This window comes from Acomys minous, assembly GCF_964271855.1.
Source record: "Acomys minous genome assembly, chromosome: 12".
In the NCBI taxonomy this organism is placed as follows: Eukaryota; Metazoa; Chordata; class Mammalia; order Rodentia; family Muridae; genus Acomys; species Acomys minous.
In genome coordinates this window covers 77970626-77986652 of record NC_140493.1, presented here as the reverse complement: position 1 = coordinate 77986652, position 16027 = coordinate 77970626, and the positions used below count along the sequence as shown (strand labels likewise).

Sequence of the window (16027 nt, the reverse complement as noted above, 5' to 3'; positions counted from 1 at the left end):
TCCAAGGGGCTGGGAACATGACAAAAGAGAGGGCGCAAAGAATGTAAGCGTGAGAGTGTGCGTGGAGTACCAGATGCTTGTCTTCCAGGCATGAAATGGCCATTGCACTTTTGAACTCAAAGCACTGTATGTAATTACCTACATAGTGTTGGGGTCGGTCTGCTGCTACATATACAGGTGTGAAATTCTGGGCCCCAAAATCTAGTTGTAGTGCAGAGGAGTACTTATACACACACACACACACACACACACACACACACACACACACACACATGTCTTTGCTATGTAAACTTTGCTCCCCAACATGCTCTGCTTGGTTAAATAAAAGGCTGGACAGCTTGTAGCTGGGCAGAAGAGAATTAGGTGGAGTGTTGGTTCCCCGGCTTGGGGTCTCAGGAGAGGACACGCCTGAAGCCTGACAGAGCAGATGCAGCCCCGACAGGGTGAAGATTCGCAAGTCACCTGGGGATGCAGCGGGGAGGGACCAGACTAGCTAAGGAAATTAGTTTAATCGTGCCTGCCAGCTATTGTGCTAAAGCGTCTTAAATAAATCAACAGATCTCTGTCTCAATTATTGGGGAACAAGCCAGGTTAGGAAAGCCCTCTAGAATTAATAAATATTCAACAACACACAAGACTGGGTCCATAACAGGATGTCAACAGCTGACTTCACCCCTCCCTAGGGAATCTATTGGCAGTTAATGTTTAATGGGGGGAGAAAGAGATATTTTCTTCAGTATTACAGCCACTGGTCAGGTGCGCATACTTCTGTAAGTAACTTATCAGTCCTCCTGTGAATCCCAATGGAACTCATTTGTACGGACACACACACACACACACACACACACACACACACACACACACAAAGAAAGAAGACAAGAAAGTAGCATAGTGCCAAGTCCTATCACAGTCACCACTTAATTTAGCTAAGAAATGATTTATTAAGCCTGGTGGTGATGGTGCACACTTTTAATCCCAGCATTTGGGGGGCAGAGGAAGGCAGACCTCTGTGAGTTCGAGGCCAGCCAGGGTTACACACAGAGAAAACCTAGGATACATATAGATCTTTCCCCCTCCTTTTTTTTTTTTTTTTGTTTGCTTTTGTCTTTTTGTTTCTTCGAGACAGGGTTTCTCTTTGTAGCCTTGGCTGTCCTGGACTTGCTTTGTAGATGAGGCTGGCCTTGAACTCACAGAGATTCACCTGCCTCTGCCTCCTGAGTGCTGGGATTAAAGGAGTGCACCACCACACCCGGTTTTTATTTTTCTTTTCTTTTTTGGTTTTCGAGTGAGGGTTTCTCGAGATAGGGTTTCTCTGTGTAGCCTTAGCTGACCTAGACTCGCTTTGTAGGCCAGGGTGGCCTCAAACTCACAGTGATCCGCCTGCCTCTGCCTCCCAAGTGCTGGGATTAATGACATGCGCCACCACGCCAGGCTTTTTTTCTTTTTTAATGAAAAAAAAAATTGGCTTTTGAGACAAGTTTCTCTGTGTAGCCTTGGCTGTCCTGGAATCGCTTGTAGACCAGGCTGGCCTCAAACTCACTGTTATCCTTCAGCCTCTGCCTCCCTGAGTGCTGGGATTAAAGGCGTGCCATCACAACGCCCGGCTCCTACTGTGCATTTTTCTTTCTTTTTCTTTTTTCTTTTTGAGACAGGGTTTCTCTGTGTAGCCTTGACTCGGACTCGCTTTGTAGACCAGGCTGGCCTCGAACTCACAGCGATCCTCCTGCCTCTGCCTCCCAAGGATTAAAGGCGTGGGATTAAAGGCTGGGATTAAAGGCGTGCACCGCCACACCCGGCTTCTACTGTGTACTTTTTACAAGAAAAAAAATAAATCCTAAATTTTAACCTGAAAGTTCACGTCTAAAAACTCATCGAAACCAGGCTGTCCCGGAGAGCACGCTGGGCAGAACACAACCACCGCCCAGCCACCTCAGCCACGGGATCATCTAAGAACCCCACCCGCCGGCCCTCAGGCGGTCCCTGCTCTTTCGCCTCAAGTTTTCCGCCTGCCGCATTCCTTCCCGGGCGCGTCGGCGCGCGGTGACGTCATGACGCCGGACGCGTAGCCCCGCCCCTGCAGAGCTGGGCGAGTGGACGGAACCGGGTTTAGTCTCCTGACGGGGATGTGAGGCTCTCTGTTCGGTCGCGCTCTGCGTTCGCCCGGGTCTTGCCGAGACCCCCGCCGCCGCCGTCGTCGCCGCTTGCCTGCCTGCCTTCCCTCCCTCAGCTCCCGCGCGTACGCGGAGGCCGGGCGGCCGGGTCCGCGAGGCGCGAGCCAGCGTGGTCGCCGCCCCTCGGAAGCCTCCGGAGCCGCACAGGGGTTCGCTACGGAGGGAGGCGGGGGCCTGCGGGAGGAGGCGGAGGAGGAGCGAGGGAAGATGGCGGCCTTGGAGCTCGAGTGGATCCCCGAGACGCTCTACAACACCGCCATCTCCGCTGTCGTGGACAACTACATCCGCTCACGCCGGGACATCCGCTCCTTGCCGGAGAATATCCAATTCGACGTTTACTACAAGGTACGGCCGACCTTCTCGCTCGGACCCCGCCGCCGCCGCCGCCGCCGCCACCGGGCCGCACCCCCTTCCACGTCCGCGGCCCCGGCCCGCAGCCCCTCGAGGCAGGGTCGCCTTTCTGAGACCCCGCCACCCGTCTCCCCCGCGTCCGCCTCCAGAGCTGCCCGGGGGAATGGGGGTTCTTGTCCGAGTGCTCCCCTCCATCCCCTCCGCGGCCCCCGGCTAGGCCTGCGGGGAATGCCTGGCCCAGCCGGTCCCTCCTTGTCCCTGGGCTATTTTGCGCTCCGTCCACTCTAGTGTCAGCATCAGCTGGACTTTTCTCCCCCCCACCCATTTCTCTGCCCCTCCCCCAATCCTCCCTACTTTGTCATCTGGTCGGCCCTCTTTACCCGAGTAACTGCTTTCTTCCTTTTCCCCCCTCCCTCCTTTGGTCCGAGTTTCGTCCTTTTTTTTCTTCCTCCGCTCATTACGAAATGGTATAGTTGGAGATTATTGGAAATGGTCTGTGGGCTTCATTTGGAAATTCTTGAAAGTTTGTGTGTCTGTGTGTGTGTGTGTGGTTTCGAATTTTTTTTTTTCCGGTTTACACTTGGGTGTTGAATTAGGAGTTTTATTAATAGGGGTGTTGACTGGCTCTTTAGAAAGGAAGCAGTAAAATTCCCTGAAAGAAAGAAGTAGAAATCTAAATTATGCTCATGTATATGAAGAGTGCAATTTTTGCAGCATTCTAAGATTGCACCCCCCTCAAAAATCTGAACAGAAAGTCCCAAGTTGCTCTCCAAGGAGTTTCAAGGGTAAGCGTCTTTAGTCGTGGACAATTTTTGCAGTGTTCTGAGAGGGAGGAGAACTTTATGACTTGGAGCCTCCCTTTTCCTCTCCCCCACATTTGAGTCTGAACACTGGATTTATTCAGTGATCCTTGCTTTGAGTCAGCAAGAACTCCAGTTGCTAGTAGCCACTTTTGCAAAATATGACCAGTAGAGGTTTGATTTTATTTTTAGATCTTAAACGCTATTTGATTAGTAAGTTGCCTCCAACAGTGTAATTTGATGTTTAGCAGATATGTATTTTCTTATATATGTTTGGGGTGTTTGCTTTGTTAAATTGTCTGCCGTTTCCAGCTTGAGAACATTTTTTTAGAATTAGCAACTGACATACTGCAGTCTATAAAATGATGCTGCTTTGCACCAGCTCTTAACAGTTCAAACAGTTTTCCTCCTAAATATTTGGAGAGGATTCATTTTGACAACGTGTATTACAACTTTGGGGTTTAGAAGGAGACCTCTCAGGGCCGAGCATGGAGGCCAGCCTGGTCTGCACAGGGAGTCCAGGATAGCCAAGGCTCAACAGAGAAACCTTGTCTGGAAAAAAAAAAAAGAAAGAAAAAAGGAGACCTCCCTCTATTCCAAATGGTTATGATACATTGATTACTTGTGTGGAACTAAAATTAATTTTATGCATTTAAGCTACCTTGGCCCCAAGGACAAATTAATTTGCTTATCTCAACCTGGAAAACTGCTGCAGTGTATGCTGTTTCTGCCAATTTTATTAAGACACATGCAGATATATACACCTTTTAGGGAAAATTATTGGGAATCTAACCAGAAAAATACTTTTACCATTTGAATTGTGTGTGTGTGTGTGTGTGTGTGTGTGTGTGTGTGTGTGTGTGTGTGTAGAGGGTTTCTCTGTGTAGCAGAGCCCTGGCTGTCCTAGACTCACTTTGTAGACTAGGCCGGCCTCGAACTCATCCGCCTGCTTCTGCCTCCTGAGTGTTGGGATTAAGGGGTACGCCATCTGGCGTTCTTGGTAGATTATTACTAGTGACTTGTGAACAGTGCTTTTATCATACATATCTTCTTTATGTATTTTAGAGTTTTCATATTGTTTCATGTTTTTTGGGGGGCACACTTTGTTTTTAGAGTCAGGTACTTGATGTGAACCTTGGTGCTGTGCTTGGAGCTGTGTTTTGTTTGTTTGTTTGGTTGGTTGGTTGGTTGGTTTTTGGTTTTTTGGGTCAGTCTCTCTGTTAGCCTTGGCTGCCCTGAATTCACTTTGTGGACCAGGCTGGCCTTGAACTCATAGTGATCCGCCTGCCTCTGGCTCCCATATGCTGGGATTAAAGGCGTGGGCCACCACACCCAGTTTAAAAAGATTTATGTATTAGTATGTATACAGTTCTCTACCTGAAGGCCAGAAGAGGGCATCAGACTTACTTTATAGGTGGCTGTGAGCTGAACTCAGGACCTCTGGAAGAGCAGCCATCTCTCCAGCCCTCTTATTTCCTTCTTTTTCTTATTAATTCACTGGTGGTTCTGGAAGTTGAACCGAGGATCTAGTTTATGTTAGGCATGTTTGGCAAACATTCTTCTACATCCCTGGATTTCTCTTGCTTTCCGTTTGTTTGTTGTTTAGGTTTTTTTTGTTTGTTGGTTTGGTTTGGTTTGGTTTTTTGAGACAAGGTTTCTTTGTATAGCGCTGGCTGTCCTGGACTTTGTCGACCAGGTTAGCCTCGAACTCACAGTCTCCCAAGTGCTGGGATTAAAGGCAAATCTCAGTGAGTTGAGGCCAGCCTGGTCTGTAAGGAGTTCTAAGCTGGTCAGAACTACACAGAGAAACCTTGTCCCTAAAAATATAGACCTAAACCCGGTGGTGGTGGTGTTAGTGGTGGCGGCGGCGGCGGCGGCCCATGCCTTTAATCTCAGCATTTGGGAGGCAAAGACAGATTGTGAGTTCGAGCCCAGCCTGGTCTACAAAGCGAGTCCAGGACAGCCAAGGCTACTTAGAGAAATCCTATCTCGAAAACCAAACCAAAACAAAAGGCCTAAACCATCACCCTGGCTACTATTTATTTTGATGCAATGTTTCATTAAGTTGCCTGGTATGGCCTTGAATTAACTCAGGTCTTGAAGTTTCTTTCTTCTCCCTTAGCCTCTCCAGTAGCTAAAATAACAGGTAGGTAGCACAAAGCCCAGTTTGAGTGCTTTTTAAAAAAAGATTTATTTATTATGTATACAGTCTTCTGCCTGCTTGTACACCTGTACACCAGATCTCACCACTGTGTGGTTGCTGGGAATTGAACTCAGGACCTTTAGAAGAAGAGCAGCCAGTGCTCTTAACCTCTGAGTCATCTCCTCAGCTCTTGAGTTATTTTTTTAAAGAGCATATATTCTGACTGTAGAGACGGTGAAGTGGTTAAGAGCGCTTGATGGGAACTAGCTGAAGTGGTGCACTGAGAAGGCCTTTAATCCCAGCAATCAGGAGGCAGAGGCAGGCAGGTTTCTGTGAATTCCAAGCCAGCTTGGTCTTCAGGCAAGTTCCAGAATAGCCATGGATACACAGAGAAACCCTATCTTGAAAAACCAGCCCCTACTCCCCCCAAAAAAGACTTGGGGGGGGTGGGGGGGGGAGGGAGAGAATGGAATTCATTAAAGTGTATTTTGGACAAGCAGCAGAAATCAAGGAGTAGCCAGGCATCGTGGCAGCACTCGGGAGGCAGAGGCAAGTGGATGCTGTGAGTTTGAGGCCAGCCTGGTCTACAAAGTGAGTCCAGGACAGCCAGAGAAACCCAACAACAACAACAACAACAACAAAAAGCAATAGAGGTCTCAGGTATTGAGGCTAGAGAGGTGGCTCAGTGGTTAAAAACACTTGTTCTTGCAGAAGACCAGGGTTTACTTCCCAGAACCTACCTGGTGGTTCTCTTTTCTTTTGGTTTCTCTGTGTAGCCTTGTCTGTCCTGGACTCACTTTGTAGACCAGGCTGGCCTTGAACTCACAGAGATCTTCCTGCCTCTGCTGGAACTGCATTTAAAAAAAGGCCAGAGAGTTGTGTTAATAGGGAAGGAAGCTGGATCTGGAAGGAATTGGAGGAGACAGAATTGAATATAATAAAAAATATATTGCATCATGCAATGTACATTCTCAAAGAATTAAAAAAATTTTTAAGGGGGCTCGAGAGATGGCTTAGTCATTAAGAGAATTTACTGCTCTTGCAGAGGACCAGGTTTCAGTTCCCAGCATCTACATGGTGGCTCAGAACTGCCTGTAACTACAGTTCCAGGAGATAGAAATCCTTCTTCTGACCTCTGTGGGCTCCTGTATGGATGAGGTGTGTATGTGTGTGTGTGCACTCGCACACACACTCTCCAGCGCATACACGTATGTACATAAAATAGATATTTAAAAATACTTTAAAACAATAAAGCCAAATACATGGAAAATTTAAAAATTTCTGTGAAAGGTGTATAAGATTTACTGTTAGATTTTGTGTGTGGGGGGCGGTTAATGAGACAGGATGGATATCCTTGGCTGCCCTGGACTGCCTGAGTGTTTGGATTATAGACTTGTGTCACCTCTCCCAGCTTCACTGTTATATCTTTCTCATTAATGTGTTTATAGAGTGATTGGGGCAAGATATCTATGCATAAAAATTGGGGATTTTCAAGCCAGACCTGGTGGCGCAAGCCTTTAATCCCAGCATTTGGGAGGCAGAGGCAGGTGGATTGTTGTGAGTTCGAGGCCAGCCTGGTCTACAAAGCAAGTCTAGGACAGCCAAGATAACAAACAAAATAATAATGATAAGCTCTAGCTACCATTTGTTCCTCCTTGACTCCAGTGGGGCCACATTGCTATGCAGAATACGGCATACTGGGCATATGGGAGAAGACAGATGGATTGAAAAAGTGTGGTCCAAACGTCCTGGAGGGCGTCTGAAAAAAATCTGCTTTATTAGTGCTTGACCAGCTCAAAGCACGTATTAGACCAGGCTGGTCTGGAAACTCAGAACTCAGCCTGCTTCTGCCTGCTCGAGTGCTGGGATCATCGGTGTGGGTAAGACAGGGCCTAACTAGGTGGCTCTCACTGGTCTCTAACTCACTGTGCCCCCCCCCCCACATGCTGTGTAGAAAACCCGATTGAAGGGTGACAGGGGTAATGGAGAGACCAGCTCTGCCAGACCGTAGAGTAATGGAGATAAAAGGTGATGGTGGAAGTGGAGATTTTAAATATAGACACTTTACTGCATATATGCAAAGCTTTTAAATTAATTAATTGCCAGATTCATGTACACACATGTATTCCGGTTATAATCTCTCTCATTGTAGTTATTCCATTACTTTTGAACTACTTCTTCCATTAGATTGTAGTCCCCTTAGTAGCTACACCTTTGAAGGAAATAGTACCCGCTTCTTGGGTGGGCCTAGGGAGATACCAGCTTTATTGTTTTGGTTTAATTTTACTATTTAATGAGTTCCAAGCATAAACAGGACAAACAAGTTTCCATGTGTGTGTGCATGCACATGTAGTTGCTTAATTAGTTTTGGTTTTTCATCTTTTTTCTTATACAGTAGTTTTGGATTTGATTTTTGTTTGTTTCCTTGCTTGTTTTCTTTCTGTGAGACAGGGTCTTGCTATGTAGCCCTGGCTGTCCTCGAACTCTATACATACCAGGCCTCGAACTCACAGAGGTTCACCTGCCTCTGCCTCCGGAGTATGTTCAGGTGTATGTCACCACACACTGCACTCAAATTCTTTTTTACTGAAATTTCCATGTTTTTGTTAGAAATTAGACTATATTGATTTGTATGCTAATTTTATGTTAAGACTAAGTTGTTACTTTTTTTTAAAAGTGTGGGTTCGTGTTTTGCATGCATATATGTCTATGGGTGTCAGATCTTGTAGTTATAGACAGCTGTGAGCTGCATGTAGTTGCTGGGAATTAAACCTGGGACCTTTGGAAGAGCAGTCAACTGCTCTTAGTCACTGAGCCATCTCTCCAGTCCATAAGCTGATAAATTCAGATTGTGATTAATTTTGAATTGACTTTGGGAGCTGCTGTGCCAGTTCAGAACCACATGGCTTAAGGAAGGCACTTAGGAGGCAAAAGCAGGTGGATCTCTGAGTTCAAGACCAGCGTGGTCTGCAAAGTGAGTCCAGGACAGCCAGTGCTGCTTAGAGAAACCCGGTTTCAAAAGACAAAAACAACAAAAAAAAAACCAACCAATTTGATCATTAAACTGACCATGATACAAGGCGCTTGTAATCCTGGTCTCTGAATACCAGCCACAGTATTAGAGGCTGGAGGATCACAAGTTGCTACACAGTGAGTTCAAGGCCAGCCTGGGCTACATGAAACCTTGTCTCAAAAAGCAACATAGTCAAAATCCCTTCTTTTTCTTTCTTTTCTTTGAAACAGGGTTTCTCTGTGTAGGCTTGGCTGTCCTGGACTCGCTTTGTAGAACAGGCTGACCTTGAACTCAAATCTGTTCCGCCTGCCTCTGTCTCCCGAGTGCTGGGAGTGCACCACCACACCCAGCTACCAAAATCCCCTCTTAATCAGGCAGGTTGGGTCCCCCCCACCTCCCTTTATTTTCAAGTTAGTAATGTATCCAACATATCTATATGTAGCCACAACTTACTTTTGAAACTAAAACACCAGGGGATGCTGCCTACTCCTGGGCCCTTTGGGTAGGAAGAAAGGGAGAAAAAGCCTTGGAAGAACAGACCAGGAACAGGGTATACACCTGATGAAGGGGCAGATTGGATAGTGCAAACATATTTTCTTTAAGAAAAAAAAATCAGCTTTAGGGCTGAGGTAGGATATGGAGGCCTTGGAGAAAGAGGAGCTGAGTAAGTAGATGGTCCTTGCATTTCTGTACCCCTGCCCTTCTCTTCCCGCACTGCATCTAGTTAGATTCCTTAAAAGGTCCACTGTAGAGTTGAAGCTGGTGAGGGAGGCCTGGAAGTTGGAGGTAAGGGTGTTTGGTTCCTTGTTTGCTCTGGGGTCTTCCTGGGCAGAAGCTTGATGAACTGTTGATCCATTCCCAGCCCCACATGGTACTCCTAGATGGATGTGGAGGGCAAGGGGTCCTGAGAAAACATGTGCATAGGTTTGACATCAGGCACCTGCCAGTTTGGACTGGTTTGAGTTTTTGAAATGGAGGTAGTGAGGCTAGCAGTCATGTTGTGTGTTATCCTGTCCATATTGCCCCAACACCTCAAGTCAGGAAGGAAAAGAGTTGCTGGGTGGTGGTGGCGGCACACACCTTTAATCCTAGCACTTGGGAGCCAGAGGCAGGTGGAGTTTGAGGCCAGCCTGATCTATAGAGCAAGTTCTAGGACAGCCAGAGCTATATAGCAAAGCCAACCAACCAACCAAACAGAGTTGCATTGCAGAAGTGTTGAATGGTAAGGTCACCAGGACTGAAGTTGAAGAGAGGTCAGAGAAGCAAGCAAGCATTTCCTAAGGAGCTGGATTCTGAGATACTACAGTTAGTCAGAGAAGCTATGGACCCAGGCCTCTAGTAAGGAGAGCCTTGAATCAAGTGTGTGCTTCAGAAGAGCCAGGTGGCTTTAGGTTTCATTTGAGATTTGGATACCTTTGTGCAGGCATGAGCTTTTTGGGAGAATTTGAACTCTAGTTGGGGTTCATCTTCTAGATTTATTTTTGGGTTTGTGTTCTGGTACCATCATCTCTACAAGCTGGTTAGCCCCCCCCACCCCCCCACCCCCCCACCCCCCCACCCCCCCACCCCCCTGTCCACAGGAAAGATGAGCTGTACAAGTAGAGGGTGGTCACTGTCCAGCCAGTTTTCTGCTTGCTGACTACATGTCTATACACCGTGTTTAATCACTGACCCCAAGATGAGCTCTAGAGAGCAGTAGTATCAAGAACAAATGCAGGGAACACTGGACTCCACAGGGAAAGAGTAGTGTTGGCACCCACCAATAGATTCTAGGGTTGATAGGTGAATTGATGTAGCCAAACTCTACAACTGGTGTGTATAACTTAACCTAGATGATAGAGATGGTCAGCTCAGCTTTGGTGAAGTGATGGGCCACCAGGCATGCTATCTCAGCCAAGTGTTCCAGCACCAAAGAAAATATGTGAGGAAAAAGGGAGGCAGAGTCTGGGAAGGCCTAGAGAGAATGGTAAGAGAAGGACTGGACCTCCTTGGAAAGGCAAGCAAGAAAACAGATGGAACCAGAGTGGAGCGGTCCACACATCGCTGGCTACCCTAAGGTCTTACATTCTTCCTACTGGAGTAGAAAATGTGCCATAGCTTCATACTTTGGCAGTGGTGAAGCTTGAACATAATCATTAGCCTCTGGTTCTTGAACCTCTTGTCTCAAAGATTCCAGTTCCCTTATGCCTGCCAGCTGTGCCTGGTACATTATTCCAAATGACCCGTGTCACTCACTCTGGTGTCTGAGCTGAGCCACCTCTTAGGAGCACTCTAGCTTTTGGTCTAGGGTGAATACCACTGTGGTCAACTTTCCACTGTTACAGCCAGCCTCACTCTGAGTGACAGGAAACTAGTATGTTTAAGATTTCTAGGCCTCCACCCATATCCCCCAACTAATGCCTGCCTCTGCCACCTAGCTCTGCTAATGCCTGAACCCCACTGCCACCCCCCACCTGTGGCCTACCATCACCTGTGCTCAGCTGCTAGTTTCCTGCTTTTTCCAGGCTGTGCATGTCAGGCTCCCCAGTTCATTTTTTTATTAGATCTCCTTGTAACTAACTCTTATGTGTGGTACTAATTAGTGTTACAGGGTTTGGTTGGTTTTGTGTTTTGTTTTTTGAGATGGGATTTCTCTGTATAGCAATACTGCCTGTCCTGGACTTGCTTTGTAGACCAGGCTGGCCTTGAACTCACAGAGATCCGCCTGTCTCTGTCTCTTGAATGCTGGGATTCAAGGTCTGCGCCACTACACATTATACTTTTATGGAACTGGGCGGTAGGTAGATCTCTGAATTCAGGCCAGCTTGGTCTAGACTGAGTACTAAGAGAGAGAAACCCTGCTTCTGAAAATAATAAAAAAACAAATAAATAGATTCCTCTGTTGCATTGTTTTTTTTTTTTCATCACAAAGTAGAAAGTTAAATTAGAAGTTTGAAATAATAATTTTTCTTTTTTATTATTACAGCTTTACCAACAAGGACGCTTATGTCAACTGGGCAGTGAATTCTGTGAATTGGAAGTTTTTGCTAAAGTTTTGAGAGCTTTGGATAAAAGGTAAATTTGTGTGTGTGCGTGCGTGTGTGCGTGCGTGCACCAGGTTGCTTGCTTGCTCGCTTCCTTCCTTGTTTCACACGACCCAAAATGGCCTTGAATTTGCTAAACTTCTGATCCTCCTGCCTCTACTTGAGTGCTTGGATTACAGGTAGGAGATAACCTTTTTAAAACAAGCTAGTGGCACACACCTTTAATCCCAGCACTCGGGAGGCAGAGGCAGGTGGATCGCTGTGAGTTCGAGGCCAGCCTGATCTACAAAGCAAGTCCAGGACAGCCAAGGCTACACAGAGAGACCTTGTCTTGGAAACAAACAAACAAACCCAAAAAAACAAACCAAAAACCAGCCAAACAAACAAGCAAAACCCTACTACAGCATATATACCATAAAAACTGCCACTTATACGATTTAAAAATGCGTAATTGGGGGAGGAGGATGTGTAATTTGGAGGCTGGAGAGGTGGCTCAGGGGATTCAGATACAATTCCTGACACCTATACAACAGCTAGCAACCATCTATTACTCTATTTTAGATGATTCAACACCGTTTTCTGGCCTTCAAGAACAACAGGCATACATGTGGCACATAGACATACACACAAGCAACACACTCATAGATATAAAATGATTTTTTTAAACGTATATAGGGCTGGAGAGATGGCTCAGCAGTTAAGAGCACTGACCGCTCTTCCTGAGGACCTAGGATCAATTCCCAGTACCACATATCAGCTCACACCTGTCTGTAGCTCCAGTTCCAAGGCTTCTAGCACCCTTGTACAGATATACATGCAGGCAGAACACTAGTGAACATAAAATGCGAATAATTCAGTAATATTAAGTATACTTACTTTGCTCAACCATCAGTAATAGACATTTCCAGAATGTTTTCACCATCAAAACAAAAGCTCACCACTAAAGGCAATGATAGCAGATCTCAAGGCATGAGGCTTGTAGCTCAATCAAAAGCCTTGAAGAACAGAACGATAATAATAGTCATACTCGATATAATGGGAAAAGGTCAAAGAACAGGCTTTTACTTTGTAAACATATAAAGCACTTACCGAGGGCTTGGCGGTTTTGTTTTGGTTTGAGGCAAGGTCTCATGTTCCAGATATTAGCCCTTGCCTTAAGCCTCACTTGAGACAATACCTCTCTTAATGTTCACTGTCACACATGCCAGGCTAGCTGACCTGGGAGCTTCTCGCAAGTCTCTTGTCCGTTCCTCCCATCTTCCTCTAGGGTTGCACTGGGATTATTGATGCTTGTGAGTGTGTGTGTTTTTATGTGTATTCTGGTGATCCAGACTCAGGTTGTCAGGCTTGTGAAGCTGAGCCATCTCCCTAGCTCATTTCATTTGTCTTCTTATTTTGGAGTGATTTTTTTTCTTTTTTTTTTTTTTTTTCAGACTTGGTCTCACTCCCCCTATTCTGTCTCAGAAAACACTGGTGATATATCTAATAGAGAAGCAGCTAGCTCTAAAGGGACAAAATACGTCAACCCTCTAGAATCACCCTTCTCTTCTCTTTCAGACATTTGCTTCATCATTGTTTTCAGGCTCTGATGGATCATGGTGTTAAAGTTGCCTCCGTCTTGGCCTATTCATTCAGTAGACGGTGCTCTTACATAGCAGAATCAGATGCTGCAGTAAAGGAGAAGGCCATCCAGGTTGGCTTTGTCTTAGGTAAGTCATGGCAAAGTAGAGGAACGCCTTATTCTGCAGTGGTCTTGTAGTTAAGCTTTCTAACTACAAGAGTTCCTCCAAGAGTTCCCACAGTCTGCACAGGCAGGCTGTGAGCAACTGTGACACCTAGGTGTGACCTACTCAACGCAGGGTATGTCTTCCTGAATCCTTACAGCATTTCCAGCACAGAGACAGTATGGTAGCGTTTACATATAGAAAAAATACTGTTTGATAATTTTGTAGCCTGAATAGTCTTCACAACTGTACAGAGTTCAAAGTACAGTTCAGGCTATTATTTATTCAAATTACTATTTCTTCTTTCTGTGCTGGAGATCAAACTTGTTTTTCGAGACAGGGTCTCTCTCCTGTAACCCTGGCTATCCGACTCACTTTGTAGACCAGGCTGGCCTCAAACTCACAGAGATCCACCTGCCTCTACCTTCTGAGTGCTGGGATTAAAGCTGTGTGCCACCACACCCAGCCTGAGATCAAACTTTTAAAAAGTTAAACATAAGAGGTTAATCCTATGGTGTTTTTTGTTGAGATGTTTGGTGGTTAACATGTCACCTCAGGCTTCAGACAGTTCACGGAGTCACTTAACGTTACCGCTTTTGTTCTTCAGGTGGCTTTCTTTCCGATGCTGGCTGGTACAGTGATGCTGAGAAGGTTTTTCTCTCTTGCCTTCAGTTGTGTACTCTACATGATGAGATGCTTCACTGGTTTCGAGCAGTGGAGTGCTGTGTGAGGTAAGCTGGAGCCGACTCCGTGATTAAGTGTTCTGTATTCGGAATGGCACTTAGTGTTAGTGGTTTGGCCTGAGAATTCTGGTTATATTCCCAACAGTTGATTAAATCTCTTAAATGATAATTATGTCATGGTGTCATTTGTCCAACCTTCCATCACAAAATACTATTAACCTGTTATAGGCATGTGTGCATGTGTGTGGAGGCAGGGTCTTTATGTACTTCAGGCGGCTGTATGCCTCACAAGTGCTGAATTAAAGGTTGCAACAACTATGTCCAGCCCTTTTTTTCCCTTTGAGACAGGGTTTCTCGGTATAGCCTTGCCTGCCCTGGACTGGCTTTGTATAGCAGGCTTATATTGATCTGCCTGCCTCTGCTTCCTGGCTTGGCACCATACTTGGCTTGGACATGGAATTAAAGAAAACCTGACTCTCATGTATTTTTATTCCCTGAAGTCCAAAGATAAATAGAAATGAAATGAGATGCTAACAGAAAATAATGCTATCTTGGTGTTTGAGAGAAAATAGTATGTATACTTTACTGTTTTTTTTTTTTTAATTTTAGAACAAAGGAAAACATTTTCAAATCCAAGACCCAGGCTCCTAATGTGTACCAGCAGATACCGCGTAGGTCTTAGAGGACCTGTGGTAACCTCTGAGTCACTCACTGGCAAGGAGAATGGCGTCCCCTCCTCTAATCAAGCTATAAGTTAGTCACAGCTTATCCCTCAGGCTCCGTCATCAATCAGGAGGAGTTAGAATGGCCTGGGTCTGCTACACCTCACACTGGTTTCTTTGTTAGCTTAAATCAAATTAAGTGAAAGAAGAGGGAAGATGCAGATAACCATAGCCAGAAGTCAGAATGAGACATGACCGCTAACCTTCTAGAAATTTAAAAATAATCATAAGGGAACCTTAGGGAAAGTTGTACATTATCAATGGGAAAATTTAGATTAAAAGAACAGATGTGTAGAAATGCACAAACTATCCAAGTGATGGTAGAAGAACCTGGGCATCTCAACAGACCTATAACAGAAAGAACTTGCAAGTTTTCTCGTAACAAAGAAAATTCAGACGCTAGGTGTGGTGGTATATACCTTTAATCCCAACACTCAGGAGGCAGAGGCAGGTGGATTAAGGTGAGTTCAAGGCCAGCCTGGTCTACAAAGCGAGTCCAGGACAGCCAAGGCTACACAGAGAAACCCTGTCTCTAAAAGAAAAGAAAATTCAAGACCAGAAGGCTTTGCTGGTGAAATGTGCCAAGCATATAAGTTACCACTAGTTTATCCCAGATACTGAAGAAGTGGCCCTACCAACTCATTTTATATGAGATCACTATGATCCCATTAATGAAAGCCCAGGAAAGACATCACAAAAAAGACTATTAGAAAGAAACCAGTACCTACTTAAATATGGATGCAGAAATCCTTAACAAAGTGCTAACAAACCAAATCTAAAAGAATATAAAACAATTTATACTATGATCTTTTGTTAAAATTTATTTATTGACTGGGTGTGGTGGTACACACATTTAATCGCAGCACTCTGGAGGCAGAGGCAGGCGGATTGCTGTGAGTTGGAGGCCAGCCTGGTCTACAAAGAGAATCCAGGACAGCCAAGGCTACACAGAGAAACCCTGTCTCAGGAAAGAAAAGAAATTATTACCTTTTTATGTGCATTGGTATTTTGCCTACATGTAGTTGTTGTTTTTTAAGGAATCTGTAGGGCCTATTAATTAGTATTACTTCAGTAAACTGGCTAGCAATCGATTAAGACACAGACTTTTGTTCTATTTTCAAATAGCCTTAGTTAACCTGGGGCAGGGCAGACATTAATCCTCTAAAAAGCCACTTCCCATAGTGGGGCAAGTATGTGATATGCTGCCCCAATCCCATGCCATCTGCTTCTAATAATTTCGATCAAGCGACCTCCCATCCATAATCCCAAATACTTGCTAATGTTCTTCTGAGCCAAATCCTCCATCCACATCGGCCATGTGCTTCTCTTCCATCTAGCCCATGGTGGCCTTCTTTTCTTCTCTTCTCGGGTCTGGGTCTCCTTTTTTTCTTTTCCTC

At 45.5% G+C, this 16027-nt stretch overlaps 1 protein-coding gene across 1 annotated transcript in view; it reads left to right on the top strand.

Annotated features, from left to right (window-relative positions):
• Positions 1 to 2045: 2045 nt before the first annotated feature.
• APPBP2 (amyloid beta precursor protein binding protein 2) overlaps positions 2046 to 16027 on the top strand; it is a 38671-nt gene continuing 24689 nt past the window's right edge. Inside the window, exons 1-4 of the mRNA XM_084750514.1 lie at positions 2046 to 2516; positions 11444 to 11532; positions 13059 to 13210; positions 13833 to 13956. Of these exons, the coding sequence (XP_084606640.1) occupies positions 2379 to 2516; positions 11444 to 11532; positions 13059 to 13210; positions 13833 to 13956 (503 nt within the window). The 5' untranslated portion in view covers positions 2046 to 2378. The remainder of the gene's footprint in view (positions 2517 to 11443; positions 11533 to 13058; positions 13211 to 13832; positions 13957 to 16027) is intronic.